Genomic DNA, 16355 nt, shown 5'->3' on the forward strand with positions numbered 1-16355 from the left:
AAAACACCAATACTTCAGTGGGTAATTACAGAAATGTACAAGAAGACTGATGGATGTTTGCTCTAACAAATTAAAAATTCTGTCTTTCTTTTTATTGATTAAAGAAGAATTTTATGCATAATTACTCTTGAAGGAACAGGAGTTACAACTGCATAAAACAATTGTATTTTTTAATTAAACCTGGTCTCTTCATGTTTGAAAAGCAAGATGGAACATACAAAGTTCAAACATGCCTAGGTCACAAATCAGCTATAACCTGTCTAGTTAGTTGCCCATGCCTTTTTACTGCTGAAAATGTCTTATGCCACTGTGAGATAGATGGACGAGGTCTCTCAAATGGCAGAAGAAAAAGCAGAGCACTGAGGCCAAGATAATGTTTTTCCCCAAAAATTCAGATTACCACGAAAGCCTTTCTTTATAGAACTTGACAACATTCATTGAGATGTAAGACATGATACATTTAAATGTTCCCATTTTTGATGCAGTGTTGAAATGTACAGTTAGATATTCCAAAAGAGTGAATGACTCATTTGTTCATTACAGTTTTGCTACAGCAAAAGTAAACCATGGAAATATAGTGCTGTTCTTTTCTTTTGAAATGCAAACTATTTCTATTTCGGTATTATCAGCTGTGCTGAATTATGCCTTGGATAACAGCAGGGCCACATCAGCAGTCGGTCTCTCATTTCATTTTGTCGTATCACCTATGCTGATACTTGCACAGTTGCAAACCAGATGCTTCAAGCTCAGTTTAAGAATTATGCACACACGAAAGCAGACCAGGTGCCCATATTATGCTGCAAGCGGTGGCATTATATAGCTTATCAACAGGTATAGGTTTGGGGTGTGCACAGCTATTGAAGTCAGAGGTTAATCTCAACAGCTAAGGATTAATCATTCCATGGCCACCATCTGAATCACCATCTTATGTCTCTTTCGAGAAAAGAAGAGATCCAGCAAGTTTCAGTCACTTATATCCAGCTAGTGTCAGGGTTCCATTGCTGCCTCCAAATGCCAAGAGAAAGCATTTTGTTCTTTTCCTCCTTTCCACCAGATTCCCAAGCAGATCCTACATCACAAATTCTCGAGCCTCCACCTGTCTGAGATACCATTCCTTGTTCCTCTTTTGCATTCCATCCACAAGCAAGGCAGAAAAGGAATAAAGCTGGGTTCCCAACTGGCAGTTTCAGCAGAAGTGAATGATTTCTGAGCCATGGCCATATCATTTATATTACTCAACCACAGAAAAATCAAGATTGAGATTCAGCAGCCAAATCCCTTCTACGTATCATGAGGGCAAATATGATCATTCACCTGTATATTATCTTCCATTATTTTGTAAAATCCATGCATGTAAAAACAGAAGCAGTAGCAACAAAATAGTAGTGTATTAGAGTGATCTCTCTTTAGTGTCAAAACACAGTAGCTGAAATCCTGTTGCTTGATTCACCAAATCACATTATGGTGAGTCAATTTCTCCATAAATTCCATTGATTCAGATGGACCAACTCCAGTTGCAACTAACTTTAACATAGCAAGTTACAACTAAAGTAGGTCCATTTTTAATTACTAATGTATTGTGGTTTTTGTTTCATCTGTGAAACTCCTTGGATCCCTTCACAATGAGATAGGTGGCCTACAGATAGTAAAACAAACTAAATAAATAAATAAACTCACTTACAGAGAAGTTAGCTCACCAAATCCCCAGTGATTCGAGTCAGTATGATTTTCTACACTAAGCAATAGGATTTCTACCAGACTGACAAAAGTGAAAAACCTACCCAAAGAAGAGTTATTTTGCTTATCTATCTCACTGCCATACAAATATTTACACTTTTGTCCTCTTCAACTAAAAGTGGCTGGGGGAAATGCATGAGACAAGAGTGTGAGCAAAACAGAATTACTCCATTTCCTTTTCTTGGCACCTACTTGGGACATTCCAAGGGAGACCGATATGCCTGAAAAGAGAGAATGATTTTGCTCTGTATGGCCTCCCTTTCTTCTTGATTTTCTGAGCTATTTCAAGGAGAAACTCAGGAGGAAAGGTAGCTGAAAGTCCAAGCAAATAAAAGAGTACAGTCTCAAATCACCCTTCGGGTGCAGGAAGAAAGCCATGAAGGAGCAGATTGGCAAAAAGGCACATAAAGTATGCCACAGCTGCCCACGTACAGGGCATAATCATCAGGTGCTGTCAAGTCTATTCTGACTTACGTAGACATTTTCCAAGGTTTTCCACACAGAAAGTACTCAGATGTTATTTACCATTCATTTCTTTTGGGGGCTCTGTAGGATGATGCAGCTTGCTGATGACCACCTATCCCTTTTTTTTTCTGGAAAAAATACTTGTTTTTAATAGGGACTCAGGCCTGGGGCTCGGGACTCAGTACCAAAGACTCTGACTTGAGACTCAAAGTGGTGATTCAAAGATTTGCTAACATCCCTAGAAATTCCAGTCAAAAACATTAGTATAAGTCTTTTGGTATTTAGTCAGTATGCAATTGTACTCAAGAGACTTTATTACGAGACTTTAGTACTCGTACATCCTAGCTCTTCAGCTGTCTTAACAAATGAATGAAGAATTGATGACCATAGTTGAGCCTGAGAGATTGTTCACAGAAAATGTTTTACAGTCAGTGACATAAGGAAGCTACATTGAGGCATCACAATTTCTTACTATGATAACATATATTCATCTCTTTTACTTGCCTTGAAAGGAAAATGCCATTCAAACACTTAGCGTCTACCGCAGACAACTCAGTCAGGTGAACAGACTCCTGCTGACTGAGAAAGGAGGAAAAAGAATTGCAGATCTGTGCCCACAGAATACCTCTAGGCTTAAATGCAGCTGCTCTGTTTTCAGCTATCTCCTTGCTGACCATCCTCCCTAGCAGGAGGACTTTACAGTGTTACTAACCACAGCAGGCAAGAAGCAGACTGAGTAGCTTTGGGCTTCAGGAGCTGTTGCCTTACTCTGACCTGGTACACCTAAAAGGTATAGTTGCCATTCGTGAATGAGGACCTGAAAACCTTCCCAGTAAAAACCAATGCAGGACTGATTTAGGATAGGATTATCAGTTTGTTTAATGCTAAAATAAGAAAATATAAAGCAAAGCCACTTAACTAAGAATTAGTCCCACTGTACTCAGTATTCTAAGTAGAGATACATAGAACTACACTGTTAACATTACTTTGTTGAAAAGACAAGCACAAAATAATAGCCCCAGGGAATAATTCTTAAAATACCCCAGGAACAGCACATACAGAAGTAAAAAATAGTAGATTTGGTGAAAACGACACTTTGGCCAATATTTTTACCATGCTAATTTAAAACACAGAAGAACTCATTCATTTTTCCTGCAAATGTAATCTCTCATTTTTTTTCAAAGAAGTAGCCATGTTAGTCTGTCAAAGCATGTTGACAAAAGAAAAAAAAGAGGAGGAAGAAGAAAGGAGAAGGGGGGAGGGAAGTCTACCAAATAGTACTACTGTACAGCCCTTTAGAAGCTAACAGATTTCTTACAAATCTCACACTGAAATAAAATTCTTTTGTTTTTAAAATGCTACAATATATGTTCTCTCTCTTTTGCCAAAATTTTAAAAGGGAAATGTTTGTTAATCCAACCTTTTTTTCTACTGCTCTGGAACAGTCATACCATCTATCCTGTAACTATTTCTAAGACAACTTCATTAAAATTCTCTGAAAGCCAAATACTGTATATCGCTGGTAGCTCAATACCTGCAGAGATTATTTGGATCTGCACTACTCTTTGCATAGACATTTCAACCCATCTTGAGCCTTTCTAAAGGTAAAGCAAGACAAAGAGTTCAAAAGAAAAATGTTTGTTATGGCAGCATGTCATTTTAAGACATCTAGGCAAAATGATCAGTCTCTGACAGATCCTATAGGACTTGTTATGCATCACTTTTTAGAAACTGCTGGCTTCGTTCCGTGCGAACCTGTCAAAAGTTAACAGGAATTTCCACCTTTCTGTGGAGTGCTTGTTTTTTCCACACAACTCACCCCTGCATTTCCATGCTTCTAAATAAACACTGCAACAGCTGTTCACTTGAGAAATATAAAAAAAGAGCTTTCTATAAAAAGACCACTTCTTATATTAGTCACTCTATCTTCATGGCATAACCTGGTAGGTTTATCTTTTAACAGCTGCCTTACACTGACTACCAGGCACTGTAATTCAGAACAGCTGACTTCATAAAAAACAAAGAATGTAGCTTTTAGAACCTGGCAGTAGCATTAATAAAATGGGTAAACACATTTTTCAGTGGGCTGTAATCATGATTTTGAAAGTTTTTGAGAGGAAAGTTGTGCTCCAATGTCTCGTCTACAGCAGGGTTGACCAAGATAGGCAGTGGTAAAGGATGCTGAAAAACTGCAATCCAATAACCATGTGGCCTAACCTGGTCTACAGCTTTTGGCAAAGCACTCTTTAAGCTCAAGAGCCAATCCCACAATCTGAAGCACTTCTTCTACTTTAGTAGTGCAACACTGTGCCATCGCTTTTTTCCCTCAGTTACACCCCACAGGTTTCACTTATTGAGGAACAGCTTCCCATTTCTAGTGTATGTCCACATGCACCAGCAAATATTTAGTTATTATAGTAGTGCCTTAAAGACAATTAGTAGTTCCAACCTAGAGAAGAACTGAACACATTGCTGGAGGATGACTAAACACATATTTAAGTGTTACAGATTCTACGGTATATTCTAGTTTTTGTTGTTTAGTTGTTACGTCGTGTCCGACTCTTCATGACCCCATGGACCAGAGCACGCCAGGCCCTCCTGTCTTCCACTGCCTCCTGGAGTTGGGTCAAATTCATGTTGGTAGCTTTGATGACACTGTCCAGCCATCTCATTCTCTGTTGTCCCCTTCTCTTCTTGCCTTCACACTTTCCTAACATCTGGGTCTTTTCCAGGGAGTCTTCTCTTCTCATGAGATGGCCAAAGTATTGGAGCCTCAGCTTCAGGATCTGTCCTTCTAGTGAGCATTCAGGGTTGATTTCCTTCAAAATGGATAGGTTTGATCTCCTTGCAGTCCAGGGGACTCTCAAGAGTCTATTCTATTCTAGTTAGGTGTATCTATTGGATTCAGGTTATTATAACTGAAACTGTAGTAGCCCCTTAAGTGTGCTGTCCTCTGAAGATGCCGGCCACAGAGAATGGCGAAACGTTAGGAAGAACAACCTTCAGAAGAGCCCAAAAAACTCACAACAACCATGTGCATTCTTTGTTACGTTAGTCACCACACAGCAAACTCAATAGGAATGTAATCTGGTGACAGGATCAAATCCAATATTACACCTACCTAGAATTAATGGATTTAAATTGACCTAATCTAAAGACAACTGCCTGGATAACTCAGTGGTTTAGGTCTCTGGCTGCAAATTCCTCTGGTTGGGAGTTCAATTCCCCATTGTGCTTTCTGCAAACAGAGCCAGCCCATGTGGCCTTGGACAAGCTGCAAAGTCTCAGGGCAACCCTAGAAGAAGGGAATAGTAAACTGCTTCTGAGTACTCTCTACCAGGGAAACCCTGAAAATTTTTCACCATTTGACATCAGAATGTTGGTACTTCCATGTATAGTGTAGGGAATGATTGCACACTACCTTGGAAGTATGGACATGCACTAAGAGAAGAGCAACAATAGAGCTTAAATTATCACTGCAAACTCAACAGTAACCATTCCTTTCTACTAACAGGAACTTATCTGAAACCTACTTTTCAATCACAGCTGCTACAATTACTGTGTCTGTAATCTTCCCAAGGTCTGAAAAAAATATGTGTTATACTCTGTAACAGAGATGAGCATGCAGACCTCCAAATATCACTGGATTGCACACACCCCGTTGTCTCCTACCATTGGCTGTGATGTGTAGGGCTAATCGGAATCTGAGTTCCATAACATCTGTGTTGAAGTGTGTTTTTAGCGCTGCTTGTGTTTCCCATTTCTAAGAGGGATCTCTTGTTTACTCCTTTTTAATATTTCTATACTTAATGTTTTCAGCTTTAAATATTGCCTTTTAATGATGTACACCACCTTTGTATACTCATTGTTTTGTTCTTAAATAAAGTTTTTAAATTTATTTAAAGGATGGGACATGGTGGCGCTGTGGGCTAAACCGCAGAAGCCTGTGCTGCAGGGTCAGAAGACCAAGCAGTCGTAAGATCGAATCCACGCAACGGAGTGAGCGCCCGTCGCTTGTCCCAGCTCCTGCCAACCTAGCGGTTCGAAAGCATGCAAATGCAAGTCGATCAATAGGGACCACCTCGGTGGGAAGGTAACAGCGTTCCATGTGTAAGTCGCACTGGCCATGTGACCACAGAAGATTGTCTTTGGACAAACGCTGGCTCTACAGCTTGGAAATGGGGATGAGCACTGCCCCCTAGAGTTGAATACAACTGGACAAAAATTGTCAAGGGGAACCTTTACCTTTACCTAAAGTCTTTAAATGCTATAAGCTGCCTTGAGTCCTTTTCCTGAGAATGCTCGTCAAGTTAAATTTATCTCAGCATTTACTTCTGTCATACTATCGTAGCACCATTGAGAGTGTCCTAACCTATGACATTCTGGCATGGTTTGGGAGTAGCTCTGTAGCAGACAAAAAAGCTCTACAGAGAACCATTAAAATTGCCCAGAATATCATCGGGCTCCAGCTACCAACCCTGGATGACATCTTCACATCCTGCTGTCTGAGGAAGTCACACAGCATCCTGAGAGACTCTTCCCATCCTGCTTATAACTTTTTTGAACTGTTGTCATCTGGCAAAAGATATAGAACAATTAAGACTCGGACCACACGTTTTCTGAATAGTTTTTACCCCAGAGCTATAATTGCACTTAATAATGAGCTTAAAGACCACCAGTAGTGAATAGTTAGTTGGAGTGTTTCTTGGCCTGCGGTGTAGATGTTTGTATTTTTAGTGGGGACTTTTAGTGGGTGGGGAGTGTTGGGGGATTTTTTTAGTAGGTGGGGAGTGTTTGGCAAATTTTATGTGTGCGCATGTGTCTGGTCTCTGGGTGTCTGTGAATTTCATTGTATGGGTATACTGTGTATATACTTACAATGACAATAAATTATTATTATTATTATTATTATTATTATTATTATTATTATTATTATTATTATTATTATTATTGTTGTTGTTGTTGTTGTTGTTGTTGTTGTTGTTATTATTATTATTATTATTATTATTATTATTATTATTTTCTAAGGAGAAAGGCAGGGTAAAAATGTTTAAATAACTAAATATGAAAAGCCATATATTTCCTGCCTCTGTTCAGGAATTCAATTAGTTCAGCTGCATAGACATAGGCATGGCACAGGTTAGCTCAAGCAGAGTTTACTACTCTGAGTCTTTCTGCCAGTTGTGAGCTGGCTGGCTGGAAGAAGCAAAATTATTGTCGCTCCTTGAGTGATGCAGAGACACCACACCTTCCAGATTAGAAGAGTAGGGTGGCAGCAAATTTGGTTGCAACTACAGAAACACGCTGGAGCCTTGTCTCTGCTGCAAACAAGCTTTCATTAGTATACTATCTGAAACACAGATGGCACACGTCTGGTAGAAGGGGGGAAATTTGATATTCAAAATGTTTCTGCATATCTTTTAACGTAGCTTTCCAACTACTGCTATGGAAACCTATGTGACACTGTTGCCTCTTTCTTTTGTGTAGAAAGAAAAGGGGGTGAAGATGGAGAGCTCATATTCAGCTCATCTAAAGCTCACAATTTTATTACAGTACAGTATTAAAACTTAACATTATTTTACTGTGTACTCTAAAATTAACGTTTTGCATTCTGTTTTCAACTAAGTTGGGTTTTATTGCCTCCAACCTACATATATTTATCTTGACTAAGGAAGCAATGACATGCCTGATAAGATGAAACTCTTAGCCCTCATACAGCTGGAGGAGTCATTTAGTCCATTTTGTGATAGAATTAATAGAGAAATAGATCCTCAAGGTAGACTTTTTATGGCATTGTTTCCTAAAGAGTTGTAAACAATGTTCCGAAGGTTCAGCCACTTGACAAAAAAAAGCAGCTGTGAGCAAAATTCTCCCAACAAAACTACACCATTTTGCCATCGGCTTCTTTATTGTTCAGCTAACATAGCATACTGGGACTAAAATAAAATAAAATACAAAATGTCCATGCCATTTTTCTGTGTGCCACATATTGAGAAGGAGAAACAATGAATTCTGGTTATCAATAAGTTGGTCTTAAGGGAATGGCAGGAGAAGAGACTGGAATCCTCAGTGTCTCTGAGAGATCTGCACAAAACCCTCTCACTCCTTATCCTAATGTGTTGCTAGCCCTCACTTGTTTTCTTTGAGCATTTTACAACTCTAAACTATGACTACCAGTTCTTCTCCTCCTCCTCCTCCTTCTCCATCTCCTTACAGTAGTACTACCAGTGACAAGAGATTCTAACTATGCTTTCTTTCTGGAGAAAGCAATGCACAAACATTCTTATCCTGTCTTCATGGCTTTCCAGGAGCTACAATCCCATTCACTCCAAGTCAGTACTTGGACAGCTGTACAGAGGAAACAAAATGAAGGGGAAAATTATTTTGTTCTTAGGCTATACGTAAGATCATGGTTAAAGCTCAAATTACACACTCCTAATTGGGTTTGATATTGTATATCAGTTAATAGGATAGTCATCCCATTGAAAAAAGTCTTAGTTGATTAATTAAATGAGTTTTGGTTAATTAACTGCATAATTAATTTATTGAATCTACATTAATTAATACCTTTGTGCTAAGAGAAAAGCATAGTTTCTTTGTTCCTAGATAATACCTACAAACACAGAAAACTGTCTCATATTAAGACAGGCCATTGGTCTGGAACTGCTCCATACCCCAACATTTTTAGCACTGAACAGCTATAGCTCACAGAGGTTTCAGGCAGTTTTTACAGACTTATCTGGAGAAGCTGGGGACTGAACTTGGGATATCCTGTGTGCAAATCATGTAGTTTACCACTTAGCTAAGCCATCTCATTCCATCATACAGTATAATGCAGTAGGCATTCTTTTAGAAGAGGCATCCCTCTTTCTTCTAACAAGAGAAAAGAATGCCTTTTACAAGATTCTGCTTGCCACTTGAAATTTTTAATAAGTACTATAATTTACTGGTTGATTAATTTGTGGAATCACTTCAGTCATTAATGTGTTAGATTAATTAATAATTCTTGCAAAATACTGCAGCCCTAATTGTTATTTTATATACTATGGTAACATCTAAGCCTGATGTTCTTCAAACAACTCCATAATCATCCCCCTCACTTTTAACATGAATATCTGGAAAACCTTAACAGTTAGAGCAGTACAACAATGGAACCAATTACCTTGGGAAGTGGTGAGCACTCCAACACTTGAGGCATTCAAAAGAAAATTGGACAACCATCTGTCAGATCTGCTTTGATTTGGATTCCTGCATTGAGCAGCGGGTTGGGTTCAATGGCCTTATAGGCCCTCTCCAACTCAACTATATTCTATGATTCTTAGCCTTTTTCATTGTTTCTTTTTAATCTCTGCTTTTAACAGCTTTTCCAATAGCAAGTAAAGGCTATGACCAAACATGTTATAAACATAGTAGCAAATTGTAGCAGATATGATATAACAAGAGATGGGATGTTTGTATCCCTGGAGATATGAATATAAATATCAGCAATAGAGAGGCCTGTGAAGTTGGACCCTCCTCCCAGAACCAGCCAGTCCACTTACTGCTTGCTGGGTGGCCCGCACAGCCATCAACATTTGTGTTGTGCCACTCGCGGAAGAAGCCTAGCTAGCACTTCCCTGCCTCCCCACACAGCCAACTGCTTAGCAGCTGAGTAGGGAGACTCATCATCCTGCCTCCTTGTTGGAGTGGTCAGCTGTGTGGAGAGGCAGAGAAGCACCGGTTGGGCTACTTCTGTGATTGGCGTAACACAAATGACAACAGCCACGTTCGTAACGAGCAGTAAGTCGACCAGCCAGTTCGGGGGGGGGGGGGTCCAGTTTCCTCAGGCAGCTGTGGTGTCAATATTCATTCGTATCCCCAGAGATATGAATACGAATATTCCATCTCTATAATAACTTGTTGCTTGCACTTGATGCTCCTTTGAACATTCACTGTGGATTAAACTCCCTTCAGCTAAATTCTATTTTATTCCCAACTACAGTAAACCAATGCCACTTGCTCGTCAGTGCAAGTCCAAACTGATGCCAACAATCAGGTCTACTCTGATTGAATGATTGATCTGAGTAATTAATTAATTAATTAATTAATTAATTATGTGATGTCACTTTTATTCTGATTTATGGTGACCCCAGAGCTTTCCAGGCATAAAGTACTCAGAAGCGGCTTACTACTTTCCACATGGCTGAACAAGCAGGCTCTGTTCTGCTGGGAAGGAAGCACAGTGAAGAGTTGCAACTCCCAGTACCTGTGCTGGCAGCTAGGTACTTCATCCCCATTGAGCTATCCACCCAGCAGGTCTACCATAGTTAAGACTAAAGTTATTCTGCTTCTAAGCTAGTATCTGGTGTCACTAATGGAATGGAAGAGAGCAGATTGAAGCTTAATCCAAACAAGATTGATGTGCTCTTGAACAATCTAAAGGAAGATCATATGGATCCAATTTGTGCTGGACGGGGTTGTACTCCCACTGAAAACCCAGGCTCATGACTTGGGTGTACTCCTGAATTCACCCTGAACTTATGTCCAGGTTTCAGCACTGGCCAAGAGTTCATTTGTAAGGTTGAAGCTAGTGTGCTGAGCTGTGCCAATTTCTGGAGATGTCCAATTTGGCTGCGATGACACATGCCTTAGTTACATCCTGCTTGGATTACTATAACATGTGTTGTGTGTTACAGAACACTTTACACAGAAGCTGCTTGTGAGAAATGTCCAGAAACTTCAGCTAGCCAAAAATACTGTAGCCATTTGGTTGACAGGGGCCAATTACAGGGAGCATGTAACTCTCATTAGAACACTTTCACTGGCTGCTGGTCTGCTTCCAGGCCCAACTCAAAGTGCTGGTTATTATCTATAAATCCCTATATTTATTTATTTTATTTATTGCATTTATATACCACCCATCTAGACATAGTCTACTCTGGGCAGCTCACAACATACAAGATAAAAACAATTCAATATATATATATATTAACAGTTTTCAACAATATACAGGACAGCAATAGTTCAAGATGGGATGAAAAGAGAAGTAGTGCCTGGAGGGAAGGCCTGTCTGAATGACCAGGTCTTAAGTTGGTTTCTGAAAAAACCCAGCAACCTATATAGCTTAGGTCCAGGATATCTAAACAACTATATCTCCAAACATGAGTCTCATCAGTTTTTAAGATCTTCAGGGGAGGTCCTTCTCTTGGTTTTATCACCCTTACAGCCGTATATGGTGAGGACATGGGAGACTGCCCCCTCAGTTGCTGCTTGCTTTTTAAAGTAATACTGTAACTTGTTGTGCTTTTAGCTGACTTGCCTTTTAATAATTTACTAATTGCTTTGAGTCTGAGTCCCTTCACTAAGAGAAAGGTGGCTGGCTAAATAAAGAAATTAATTAATGAATGAATAAAATAGGACAAAACTTATTTACTTTCTTGCAACATTTTGAGCAAAGTGGTGCTCAAGATGTTGCAACAAAGGCTTTTGCCTTGTATGGAGTGAGAAATGCTTAATATTCAAGGTGGACTCCAAAAAGGAAGAGGCACTCAAGATCATATTGCAAATATCCACTGTCTACCGAAGCACACCAGAGCACACCAGTGCTGCTGCAGAGCACACCAGAGAATTTCAGAAGACCAGTCTATACTTTATAGACTACAGCAAAGCCTTTGACTATGTGGATCGTGAGAAATTATAGGTTGTTTTGAAAGTATTGGGTGTGCCTCAGCAATTGTTTGTCCTGGTGCGTAACCTGTATTGGGGACTACTGTTAGAACAGAATATTGGAGACAGAATCGTTCCTCTAGGCAAAGATGTCACACAAGGGTGCATTTTATTCCCTTATCTGTTAAATATGCATTCAGAACGTATCATATGGAAAGCCAGACTAGATTTATATGGAGGAGGAATGGAAACTGGTGGAAGAAACATCAATACTTTAAGATATGCAGATAACACCATTATACTGGCAGAAGGCAACAATAATTTGAAATGATTTTTAGTGCCAAAGCAGCACTGCAGCTGAACATTAAGATCAAAATAATGACTACACAAGAACTCCATAGCTTTAACGATAACAATGAAGAAAATGAAACTAAGAGATTTCAAATACTTTGGTTATATCATCATATCAAACATAGACTGCAGCCAAGAAATCAGAATTTTGGAAGAGCATCAATGAAGGAATTAGAAAGATCATAAAGTGTAAGGATATGTCACTAGAGACCAAGAGCAAAATCATCCACATTTTTGTATTCTCAATCACAAATATATGGATGTGGAAGCTGGACAATAAAGACAACTAACAGGAAAAAAAATTATTTGTTTGAAAAATGGTGCTGGAGAAGAACTTTGTTAATATACTGGACTGCCAGAAAGAAGAACAAGCGGGTCCTAGATCAAATCAAGCCTGAACTATCTCTGGTGGCAATCTTGAAACTGAGGCTATCCTACTTTGGGTGCATGACAATAATGCTGAGAAATGTTGAAGGCAGTGGGAAAAGAGGAAGATCAAATATGAGATGGACTGACTCCCTAAAGCAGCGTTCCCCAACCCCGGTCCACGGCCCGGTGCTGGTCCATGGCGTGGGCCAGACTGGGCCGCTGAGACCTCCCACCCCCTCGCGGACTCACCCCCGGGCCGCCCGTTTGTGCCTGCACACATGCTCCGTCATGCCCACATGAGCGCCGTGCTGCCATCTGCACATGTGCACGGGTGCTCACGCGCATGCACAAATGGCGGTGTGGCACCTGTGCGGGTGCACCCATGCAAGAACGCGAGTGCAGGGCGTGCCCCGCTTTCCCCAGCCAGTCTGCGGACTGGAAAAGGTTGGGGAACACTGCCCTAAAGGATGCCACACAGAGTTTACAAGAACTGAGCACAGCTGTTTGAGGATAAGTGTGAGGAGGAAGACAGCACTGCTGGGGCCTCAATAGGCAGGACATCTCCCCTTTCCTCTGAGCCAGGAGAATTTGAGACTACCAACTCCCCACTAGACTGAGGCAATGCTCTCTGAGCTGAGCATGTACCCGAGATACCCAGAGAAAAAGAACCCTGAGGCTGGGAATCTAGAAGACCCAGAACACTCAGTTAACCCGGGGACTTTTAGATTGTAAAGGACACTCATGGGAAGCGAAGAGAACAATCTAAAATGGAACTCCTTGTGCTGTCTGTGTTTCCCCTGTCCCTGTTTTAATAAATCGAATTGGTGTTGAAGCATCTATGTTGTCTTCTATGGAATCAACAGTCTTAAAATACAACTCTTTAAATATCTGACAGAAATTCTAAAATCTGTCGTATTTTTATAGTTGTTTGTTTAAGAGGAATAGCACTGCATTCGAAGCTTCTAACACAATGAATATCCACTGCTAATCCACTACAGAAATTAGATCTCTTTACAATCAGCTCCTTTTTTGAAAAAAATCTTCAAAAAACTCTTTCAAAATAATCATCTCTGCTGAATGTATTTATTTTTTGTTTGTTTGCTTGCTTAGAATAGCAATAAACTGAAAGCTTCCATCCAGAGGCTCTAGCCACCCAAACTCCTTCACCAATACACAGTGAAACAAACAAGCAAAAAAAAAAACCCCAGCAGTTTTAAAAAGCACAGAGAAACAGGTTTTTGTGGTCACACTTTGTTACAACTGACACCATTCTAAACCTCGTGTTGTCTAGATCACTGGTTCTTAACCTTGGGTTACTCAGGAGTTTTGGACTGCAACTCCCAGAAGCCTTCACCACCCACTGTGCTGACTGGGGTTTCTGGGAGTTGCAGTTCAAAAGCATCTGAGTAACAAAGGTTAAGAACCACTGGTCTAGATGATAGGGAAAATAGTGATATTGTTAGTTTGCAAGACAGAGAACAAATGTTCCCTCTGGACAAGCCCTTAGTGGGCAATCCTATACATAGTTTCTTATGAGTCAACCCAAAAGAATATACTAAGACTCACTACTAATTAGGCATAGATCGGTCCGGTTCATATCTTTGCTGGCTTTAAAAGCTTTCAGACAAGGTTTTCAAAACTGTGAAATGAACCTACCCCATTCACAGTATTTTGTGGGGGTTCCAAATTTTGCCATCTTCTACTTGTAACCTCCCATGCTTTGCCACTGTTTCTGTCCTCTTTCTCTCCCCCCTTCCATACAAAATCTGCTTAAAAGCGGTTGCAGATATAGGTCTTCTAGTACTGGCAAGCCAGAAGACATTGTGCAGCTATTCTATCTTATCTCCTACACTGGTAGGAAGAAAGACAGGGGAAAGAAAAGGAAAACCCTGGATGGTTTTGAGTGGAAAGCAATCATCACCTAGACCTTCTCACAAATTTCCATGAATGGGCCAAGGTGCCAAGACAGGAGCAGCTTGGGGACCACATAGGCTGACACCCCAAAATGTTGGTGTATGCTCCCCTCACAGGTCATGATCTGCCTGTAGCTTTGTCAAGATAAAAAGCCTTCTCTGGAAGCACCCAGAGGAGGGAAAGGGAGGGAAAGCTGTGTTGACTGCAAGCACTAGGAGCTCTCCATCTGGAAGTACAGTGCCCTGATTTTTGTGGGCATGACAGTCATGGAGGGCAACAATGCTTTTATTGTGTTTTTCCTTGTCAGTTAAAAAGAAAGCAAGTTGGTCAAATCTTTGCCCTGCCATTGGAAGAGCAGCAAGGGGGAGAGATGGGCGCTCCCCCCCGCCTTGCTGGGGGCTCTCCTCCTTTGTCATAACAAAGGGTGCTTCCAGAGGAGACCAGGCTTTTGTTGCACCGCTATCGCCCTGCCCCTTCTCGAGCATTTTATGGGGCGGGAGGGGGGGCTGGTAGTCTCCAGACGAGGTCGTCTCCTCATAACCCTCTCCTTTTGGCCCACCTCTGCTTTCTCGTTCGCCTTTTTCTTTTTTAAAGTTCTTTCCACAAAGGTGCTTTCCATCCGGGAAGGAGGAAGAGCGAGAGACGGGAGCGCCGCTGCCTCGAATCTTTTGAGGTTAGCAGCGCTACTCGCGAGCAGCTTCCCCTCTGGAGAGCACCTTCAAACGGAGAGAAAGAAAGGAGGGAAGGAGCAAGGGAGGGAGAGACTCGTCTGGCGAGCGGGAAAGCAGTGAACAGCGGCCCCTGGGGGCTTAAACTGCTGACGGGGGCTGAGGCAGCGGCGTTTGCCTGGAGAGGAGCGCCTGGCACCGACGCGCCGGCGGAGCTGCTCCGACGAGGGGAGGGCAGTCTGGGAAAGAAAGACAGCGGAAAGCCGCCTCTCTGTCTGCAAAGGCAGGGGCGGGCGGCACCGGGAGGCAGCGACCGCAGGAAGGCGCGAAATAGGGAGTCCGGCTTCCTCCAAAGGGGGGGGGAGAAGGATGGGGCATGAGGGAGGATACCCTGGGATAACAATGCCGCGGCTCAGTGCCCAGGGCGGGAAACTTCCCCTGCGCAAGAAGCGGCTCACAGAATCGGGAAGCGGAGCATGCCCGCCCGCCCGCTCGTACGCCCGCCAGCCCTGGGATCGGTACCTTTTCTCCGGTCACAACGTGCAGCCCTTCCCTCACTTTGGCGAAGGAGCCCTCGCCCAACTTCCTGCCGATCAGGTAGTTGCCGACGCGCTTGGTGTGCTGGAACTCGCGGAGGCGCTCCCGGGACGCGGCCGCGTTGACCCAGGCGGCCAGGAAAGTCCCCTCCGGGCTGAGCGGGGGCGTCGTGGGCTCGCCGTCGCCGAAGCTGGCCTCCAGGGGCTCGCTCAGGAGCCCGTCACCAGCCGCTGCCGGCATCCTGCTCCGGGGGGGGGCGGTTGGCTGGGTCCCGCTCAAACGCCTGGACTGGGCGCTCGCTTTCTCTTTCCCGTACCGGGCACCCTCGCTGCCTGGGCGCCAAGGAAGCGTTTGCCAATCCCGCCGCTCTTGCCGATCTCAAAGTCTGCAGCACCAGCCTGCCAATGTGATCAGCACCCGCGAGTCCACGTGGGGACGCGGCGACAGCGGCGGCGGACTCCTGCCTACCGTGGCACTTTGCTTCTCCGTGAAATTAGAACACGCAGAGGACAAAAAAAAAGGACAGTCCGTTCCCCCCGACTGGCTGGCTCGGGCAAGATCGACCACGATCCCCACGCCAGCGGTGGTGATCACGCAACGTAGCTCTGCAGCCAGCAAAGGCGATGCAACGATCCTGCTGTTGCTGCTGCTGCTGCTGCTGCTGCGTGC

The 16355-nt window shown here is 42.5% G+C and overlaps 1 protein-coding gene across 1 annotated transcript in view; it reads right to left on the bottom strand.

Annotated features, from left to right (window-relative positions):
• The window catches only part of HUNK (hormonally up-regulated Neu-associated kinase), a 70363-nt gene extending 54300 nt beyond the window's left edge, over positions 1 to 16063 (bottom strand). The window contains exon 1 of the mRNA XM_020796282.3: positions 15672 to 16063. Within this exon, the coding sequence (XP_020651941.1) occupies positions 15672 to 15926 (255 nt within the window). The 5' untranslated portion in view covers positions 15927 to 16063. The remainder of the gene's footprint in view (positions 1 to 15671) is intronic.
• Between the last annotated feature and the right edge of the window lie 292 nt (positions 16064 to 16355).

Source organism: Pogona vitticeps, chromosome 3, assembly GCF_051106095.1.
Source record: "Pogona vitticeps strain Pit_001003342236 chromosome 3, PviZW2.1, whole genome shotgun sequence".
Taxonomy (NCBI): Eukaryota; Metazoa; Chordata; class Lepidosauria; order Squamata; family Agamidae; genus Pogona; species Pogona vitticeps.